This window comes from Sesamum indicum, linkage group LG5, assembly GCF_026168435.1.
Source record: "Sesamum indicum cultivar Baizhima isolate 11 linkage group LG5, ASM2616843v1, whole genome shotgun sequence".
In the NCBI taxonomy this organism is placed as follows: Eukaryota; Viridiplantae; Streptophyta; class Magnoliopsida; order Lamiales; family Pedaliaceae; genus Sesamum; species Sesamum indicum.
The window spans coordinates 3,354,235-3,362,838 of NC_142661.1; the positions used below are offsets into that span (position 1 = coordinate 3,354,235).

The following is an 8,604-nucleotide window of genomic DNA, read 5'->3' on the forward strand; positions in this document are numbered from 1 at the left end:
GAAGTTTGCTTCTATTTAATAAATAAATATCTACATTATTCAAAATTCACCGATATTAATAAAAAAAAATTGAATGAAAATGATATTTACCTTCGATTAATCGATTATTGACTTATTGCAGGTTAAATAATTTTTTCGACTAAACTACCCTTATAACGGTAAAGATGTACCTCTTCACATATATTAACACGTGAAAACGTATAAAGATAATTTGATTATAAACAGATTTATTTGACCTGTAATAAGCCAATCGATGGTCAAAATAGATTTTTTTCTAATTTTTTTTAATATCAGCAAATTCGGTGAATTTTGACAAATAGAGGAGATTATTTGTTAGACAAAAATAAACTTCATGGGTAATAAATATAATTTTTTAAATTATAGAAAATTTATATATAATTATACCAAATTTAAAGAGAGAAAAGAGTAATTATCCCTTAGTATATAATAATATTTTCTTTCTAGAAGTTGAGGGCCAAAGTGAAATGAGAATTAGATCCTTCAATCATGCACACGACCCAACAAAAGTGAAGTTGGAAAATAAAATTTAAAAATTAATTTGAAGAATTTGTCCCCCAATTCTTAAATAATTCAATATTGTTAAAATAATTTTTATATTTGCATCAATTTCCAATAAGCTGAGTGCAAATATTTGAACAATATAGTTCCAAATTTTGAAATATTTAGAAAATTATGAAATTCGGCCTGAAATTACAATAACATGCTACCAAAATTTTGGTAAAATCAAGATTGTATATAGGAAATTTTGAGTCCAGACCATTGCAACTATCCCCAAGGGATAATCGATTGATGTCCCAATTGCGTAATGTATTATCCGTTTTGATTTCGTATGAATTCCGTAATTTTGTTCTGTAAAAAGAACTTCGCTAGGAAGAAAAAGCCTTAGGCTTATAAGCTCCATATTTGCAATTGACGTGGCACGTATGATTATATCATGAAGTCTAAACGAGGGGTCCGGGCACATGGCCTCGTTCCCGCTGACAACTCCAAATGATGTAACTTGCAATTCGATCGAGTCGCTAGTTGTATAACTTCACAATTTTATTATAAAGATTTGATAAAACTCATGAAATATGTATGAATGTGTGTGGGTTTGGGACCTTACTGTATTTGAGAAGGACATGTCTCAGTACACAACATATCATCCTATAAAAAAATCATTAATAAGATATATATATATATATATATATATTTAATCTTCCGGCTGACACTACCTTAAACAAATGAGATGACATTTAATAAACTATAATGATAAAATTTATGAGAATTTTAGTTTCAATATAATATTCTTTCTCTTTCAAATTTATTATTTCTTTTTTAGGACTCTCAAACCTAAAATAATAACAAAATTATTAATTAAAAATATTAATTTAATATCATACAAGTAAAAAATAACAATCCTAATAATTAACTATTACTAAATAATATTAATATATCGACACGTATAAATAATTTCTACATCATCTATATTATTATTAAAAAAAATTATTGTACCAACTTTTGAATATCTAAATTACCCGTTAATTTTCAAATATTTCCCTCACACCACGATTGATTCTTTATATAAGTTTTTTTACGTAGCTATTTTTATATGCTTGTGAAGATTGGTTGAGACGATACTTAATTTAATAATAAATACAAGATAGTATATATTAGTGATCCTTTTATCCGTATTTGAAATAGAATATTATTTATTTTTATATACTTTTATAAAAATGTGTGGGATATTTATGAATTTTCATATTTAGGAAAGAAGGGTAAAACCGTAAAAGCATAGAGTAGAGAAATGATTTGATGATTGAGGCACGCGGGGCGGAGCAGTGGACCGGGGAATAGAATACCTACGCTACGTCTACGACACTCTCATTGCTCCATCACTCTGCTCATTTCTCGTGAAGCTTTCCACTGTTACACATTACATCACAAAGCTTTCACCTTTTGTTAACACTCTTCAAAACCAAACTCCCACATAAACTCTCTCTCTCTGACATAGCACAAAACACCTGACCTGTGATAGCATTTTCCCCTCAAACGTTGTACAATCTTCTTTCATCATCTTCATTTTCTTTTCTTGTCCAAGGAAAGAAACAATCCCCTTCTTTCCTCTTTTTCCTCTCTGTAAACCTTGGTCTCCAGCATTTATGGTTTTGAGCTTTTGTTCTTTTCTACCAAAATTGCTGTATTTCCAGTTCATGCTGCATTTCTGGGACTGAGTTTTTTTTTTTTTTTTCTTTTTAATGTCTGTATGTGGTCTCTGAATTTGATCAAGAATTCCTGAAATCGCGTTTTACTCCTCTCTCCAGACCTTTGCTCTCTCTGGGCTTTTGTTCTTGTCCACAAAGACTGTTGCTTTTTGTTTTTTTTAGACTTTTAGTTGTTTTTGGGCTGATTTTTATGCCTTTTTTGGTGTCTGTGTGTTGATTGAGAATTTCTTGAAGGTACACTTTTCTGCTCGAGTTAATAGGAAAGTGCTTGCTTTTAGAGCGAGTTCCTTCATTTTCAACAACTTTGAGATGGGCCATTTTGAAAAGGTGAAAGTTCTTGGGGTTTTTGTACTTGATGGTTTTTCTTGGTTCAATTTTACTGAAAATCTCAGTAGTTTTTAATATATTCTTTGAGCTATAATCTATGAGTGGCATTCCCACATTTGGAATGGTAGATGCTCCTGTTTTTCAGTAAAAATTTCACAAAGAATTGATATTTCAATTGCCCCTTTTGGGCTCTCCCAAGAAGATAACAAGACACCTGCAGTTCCTTCTTTTTCCCCCAATTGGAGGCAACCCAAAAATGCCATTTTTGAGTTTGTTGAGTATTTTACTCTTTGGGTTGCTCTCGAGGTCTCAACTTGTGATTACTCAGTTGTTGAATGATCAGACTACGCTGGTAGAAATTGGGAAAGAGCTTAAAATATCTGGCTGGAATGTTAATAGCTCAGAGTATTGCACTTGGCCTGGCGTTTCTTGCAGCTCCAAGAATTCATCTGTTGAGAGGCTTGATCTTTCTAGTCATGGGCTGCAAGGTAATCTCAGTCTGATATCTGAGCTCAAATCCCTCAAGTGGCTTGATCTTTCATTCAACAAATTCCACGGCATAATTCCATCTGCTTTTGGGAACTTATCTGAGCTTGAGTTTCTTGATTTATCATTTAACAACTTCGGAGGCTCAATCCCTCTGGAGTTGGCCAGGCTCAGGAATCTAAGAGCTCTGAATCTTTCCAATAACTTGCTCATGGGTGTGATTCCTGATGAGCTTGAGGAGTTGGAGAAGTTGCAGGATTTGCAGTTGTTTACGAATAGATTGAATGGTTCTATCCCTCCGCAGGTTGGTAATTTAACTAATCTGAAAGTGTTTACTGCCTATGAAAATGAGTTGAGTGGTGTTATTCCTGATAAGTTGGGATTACTCTCTGAGCTTCAGTTGTTGAACCTTCACTCAAATAAATTGGAGGGATCAATCCCTGAGAGCATTTTCAATATGGAGAAGCTGGAAACTTTGGTTCTGACTCAGAATAGATTGACTGGCTATATTCCTGAATCAATTGGGAAATGCAAAGGCCTTTCAAGTATTAGGATTGGCAATAACAATTTGATTGGAGGCATTCCTAGAGAAATCGGTAATATTAGTAGCCTCACTTACTTTGAAGCAAACAATAACAATCTCTCTGGGGAGATTGTGACAGAATTCTCAAGATGCTCGAATCTCACTCTCCTTAATTTAGCTTCAAACGGGTTCACAGGAACTGTCCCGTTGGAGTTTGGCTTGCTCAGTAATCTGCAGGAGTTGATTGTTTCTGGGAACAGTCTGTTTGGAGACATTCCCACATCAATTCTGAGGAGCAAAACTTTGAACAAGCTTGATTTGAGTAATAATAGATTCAACGGCACCATACCACAGAGTATCTGCACGACAACTAGATTGCAGTACCTGCTGTTGGGTCAGAATTCAATAAGAGGGGAGATACCACACGAGATTGGGAACTGCACGAAACTGCTGGAATTGCAACTGGGCAGTAACTATCTGACTGGAAGTATTCCTCCTGAGATTGGTCATATCAAGAACTTGCAAATTGCTCTGAATTTGAGCTCGAATCATCTCCGTGGACACTTGCCGGAAGAGCTGGGAAGACTGGACAAGCTGGTTTCTTTGGACGTGTCAAATAATCAGCTCAGTGGTAGCATTCCAACTGCTCTGAAAGGGATGCTTAGTTTGATCGAGGTCAATTTCTCTAACAATCACTTCACCGGCCCGATACCCTTGTTTATACCATTTCAGAAAAGCCTGAATTCAAGCTTTCTTGGAAACAAAGGGCTCTGTGGTGAGCCTTTGAGCATTTCATGTGGGGGTTTAGACGATTCTTCGCATGATGCTTACCATCACAAGGTTTCATACAGGATCATATTAGCTGTTATTGGTTCGGGTTTGGCTGTATTTGCATCTGTGACTGTGGTTGTCTTGCTATTTATGATGAGGGAGAGGCAAGAAAAGGCTGCCAAAGATGCGGGAATTACTGAAAATGACACTAGCGACGATCCAGTTATATTAGCAGGAAATGTGTTTGTTGAAAACCTCCGGCAAGCTATAGACTTCGAGGCCGTTGCCAAAGCAACTCTGAAAGATTCCAACAAGCTCAGCACTGGAACATTTAGCACTGTCTACAGAGCAGACATGCCTTCTGGGATGAGTTTGTCGGTTAGAAAACTGAAATCAATGGACAGAACTATACTTAATCACCAGGGCAAGATGATCAGAGAGGTTGAAAAGCTTAGTAAACTCTGCCATGATAATTTGATGAGACCAATTGGATTTGTTTTGTTTGAAGATGTTGTGCTATTGTTGCATCAGTATTTTCCAAATGGGACGTTGTATCAATTCCTTCATGATTCTACGAAGAAGCCTGATTACAAACCTGACTGGCCCACAAGACTTGCCATTGCCGTTGGAGTGGCTGAAGGATTAGCTTTCCTCCATCATGTGGCCATTATCCACCTTGATATTTCTTCGGGCAATGTACTTTTAGATTCTAATTTTAATCCTTTGGTCGGCGAAGTTGAAATTTCAAAGCTTCTTGATCCATCCAGAGGGACAGCAAGTATCAGTGCCGTTGCTGGTTCATTTGGATATATCCCTCCAGGTATTGATATCTTAACATAAGTGCTCGATATTTGCATCTTCTTCCAGGATATAGTGCATAGGCTTTATCTAACACAGCATTATCTGTTTCAACTTGTTTAACAGAGTATGCATACACCATGCAAGTTACAGCACCAGGTAACGTCTATAGCTACGGAGTTGTTTTGCTTGAGATCCTCACAACTCAACTGCCAGTTGATGAGGCTTTCGGTGAAGGCATTGATTTGGTGAAATGGGTTCATACTGCCCCAACCCGAGGAGAAACCCCAGAGCAGATTCTCGATGCAAGGCTAAGCACCGTTTCATTTGCTTGGAGAAAAGAAATGCTTGCTGCACTGAAGGTAGCATTACTCTGCACTGATACCACACCAGCCAAACGACCGAAAATGAAAAAGGTGGTGGAAATGCTTCAAGAAATTACACAAAATTAGGTAGAGTCGATTTTCCTCGAGTTCATTCTCAACCACAGAAATAGAAGCCCAGAAAATATTCTAAGTACAGTCCTCACGGGCCGATGCATGATTTCTGTGACATGCATGGGGTCGTCGCGTTACCCTCATGTATCAAGAAGTTGTCGTAAATTTCAGTACTTTTGGATGGGAAAGACCTACCTACTAGGTGAAGGAAAAGTGCAGCAAAGAGCGTTCTTCCTGAATTGAGCACTGTATTTCTGGCTTGTTATTGGCCTTAAATCATATAAATGGTATATGGCTCAACATTTGTATGAGAAGTTGCATCTATATGGAAAATGCTCTTGAAGGTGTATGATTCTAAGAGAACCTTGCAGAGTCCTTAGCTCATGGTGTAAAAAACCGTCCAGCATTACAGAAACAACAGCCAAAAACAAGAACCAAAGGGGGGAGTAAGAGATAGTGCTTCGGCTATGATTGGGGCAACATAATTCAAACAGGACTACCCCAAGAACTTTAAAGGGATACTTCATTTTGCTCTGCTGTGGCCAAAATGCCAAACTTTTCAATAAAAAGGACCAACACCATCATAAATTGTTGAAAATTAAAGTGCAAATGAAGGTGAAAAGTAGTGAATATGTCCAAGCAAAAATGCCCACAAAGGCATCCAGATAAAAGCCACCTGCCGGGCAGGGCAGGACTAATGATCAACTGGTAATAATCTTTTAAATTTCAAGACATGATTTCACAAGAAAGCAAAGTGCATAACACTTATTACAAGCTCTTTTGCAGCATAACATGAAGTCCACAATAGAGAAGGGTCGTAAAATAAACAGCAAATTTTCAAACTAAAGAGCACTCCGCACATTGTATCCTTTGTTTATCAATGATAAAACAAAGGGTTCTTATCTCATGGAAACAGAAAAAGAATGGACTTATACCAAGTGCATTTTATTAATCAAGACTGGTTTTTACAATGAAGTTTTGGCGCGTGAAAGGGTTCATGACAACAGGAGGACCAGCAGTTCGCGGCCATGCCTGGAACTTTTTGTCAGTCTCTTGCCACCAGTCTTTGGTTGAGACAGTTCTTGGAGTTTTCCCTACAGTTGAATACATTTGTTAAAAGACCACATAAGACATAGTAATAAAAAGCATTGAATTAAAGTAAGTACTAACCTCCGAACAGTTTCTGGTCAGACATCAAATGGTCACAGACATATGCAAAAGCAAGAGACCCCAACACAGAAGCAATTTTAGCTGCCATTTTTCAATCCAAAAACTGCGCAATCAAGATCAAGTAATAAAAAAATTATCCCGGATCATGATGTATAAACACGCATCACACTTTGAACTTCTTATTGGGAAAGATTAGCGGAAGAAAAATGTTTGAAGGTGAACTGAAACTAGAGGGAAAGAAAAGAAGCCAGATAGTAGTTTTGAGTGAACACATGCAATTTTCGAGATGATATTGGCATGAAAACCACTACTCGACGGACATACTGAGCAACACAAAATGATAGTTTAACATGGTGTCTCTGATACTCTCAGTCAAGCATACAATATGTATGGCATGTTTTATAAAAATTAATTAAGCCTGCAATTTTGTCAGATAGACCACTTGCATTAAGTTCTGTCCATAGTTCAAAGTCGCGGTATCAATGATAATATTGATGGGTATTGTTCCACATCGATCGCAGCGTATTGAGATATCCTCAGACGATACCAAACAAATATATTATATATTTAAAAAATTCTAAAGAAAATTAGTAAAACTATAAAAACTACAAGTGTCACGAATTACTATTTAATATTACAAACAAAACTTTTATGATATCGAGCATTGTTAAATTAATCATAGAAGTGATTAAGAAATTGATCCATATATAAAACTAAAATATAAGCACACAAAAAAATATACTGCAACAGGGTTCTCTTAACTATATTTATTTCTCAAATGAGTGATAATTCAGTAAAAGTTTTGTCAAAGTTGTCTAGGAGTATAGGTCTCAGAATAATAATAAGAGGCTCTTTAGGATGTTTAGTAAGTTCATACTATTTCTCAGCGTCTTCAAGCTTGATGCCATCAATCAATTTCATATTAAATCCATGCAACAAATCAGTCAACATTATCTGAACAATCTTAAGTGGACACAAACATTCTCAAGATTAATTTTCTTTGTATCAACTATATAAATGAGTTCCAATAGAAAACAAATTCATGTTTTGATCAAAATAAACACAAAACAACTTATGCTTATTGAATTTCAAAGTGTTTGGAGAGAATTTGTTTTAAAAAAATGGCCATATGAGTTTTGGGAAGAAATTTTCTTTTGTTTTTTCGGATAAAATCGAATATTATCGGCGATAATATTGGATACGAGCGATAGTATCATTATACCGATGACAATAAATCAACCGATATCATTGGATGTTGGCCTGTACTTTTGAACCATGGTTCAATCTGAAGCCTCCCAAAAGAACATACCATAATAGCAGGAGGGGCGCTCATCTCCACCTTTATGCAAGAGTTAATGTGAACTGTAAAGGTAACATGAAGAAAGCACTGCCGGTGAGTGCCACAAAACGTTAACTTCAAACTATAGGCTGCATTTGGTTCAAAAAATTTCGATTTAAGGAAGTAAACGAATAGCTCAAAGTAGATGTCAAGGATTAGAATACAAAGAAAGATCTGACGCAGAAAAAGATCCGACCAGAAGCAAACAATTACCATTTCACAGTAGCCATATACGGAGATACCCATCACTCTTATCCCACAAGCAACAGATCATTTCCGCGAACAAGAACACATTAAACACCTTTTAATTATGAATAACACCATACCAACATATTTGCGTAACATGATGCATATTAAATATTTGAAAAGAGAAAAACAGAAACGCCAAAAAAGTTCTCATTTTGACAATTAAATCGAACAGCATTCAGAAATCAACCGCACAGTCACTAGATCCCAATATTACCAACCAACAATCGACATGAGTGCGTATATTTCCGCACGTAAAAGTGACACAACTCAAAGCGCGCA

At 36.1% G+C, this 8,604-nt stretch overlaps 2 protein-coding genes across 2 annotated transcripts; one reads left to right on the forward strand and one right to left on the reverse strand.

The window, feature by feature from the left end:
* Nucleotides 1-1,885: 1,885 nt before the first annotated feature.
* Nucleotides 1,886-5,930, forward strand: LOC105162544 (leucine-rich repeat receptor-like tyrosine-protein kinase PXC3). Its single transcript, XM_011080601.3, has 2 exons — nt 1,886-5,152; nt 5,257-5,930. Exons 1-2 carry the CDS (start codon nt 2,809-2,811, stop codon nt 5,580-5,582), a joined length of 2,670 nt encoding a protein of 889 aa, XP_011078903.2. The 5' UTR covers nt 1,886-2,808; the 3' UTR covers nt 5,583-5,930.
* Nucleotides 5,931-6,369: 439 nt separating this feature from the next.
* LOC148788021 (uncharacterized) lies at nt 6,370-6,955 on the reverse strand. Its single transcript, XM_088880845.1, has 2 exons — nt 6,738-6,955; nt 6,370-6,661 (listed from the first exon to the last, which is right to left on the reverse strand). The coding sequence occupies exons 1-2, from the start codon at nt 6,823-6,825 to the stop codon at nt 6,516-6,518; spliced, it is 234 nt and encodes a 77-aa protein (XP_088736971.1). The 5' UTR covers nt 6,826-6,955; the 3' UTR covers nt 6,370-6,515.
* Nucleotides 6,956-8,604: the final 1,649 nt, after the last annotated feature.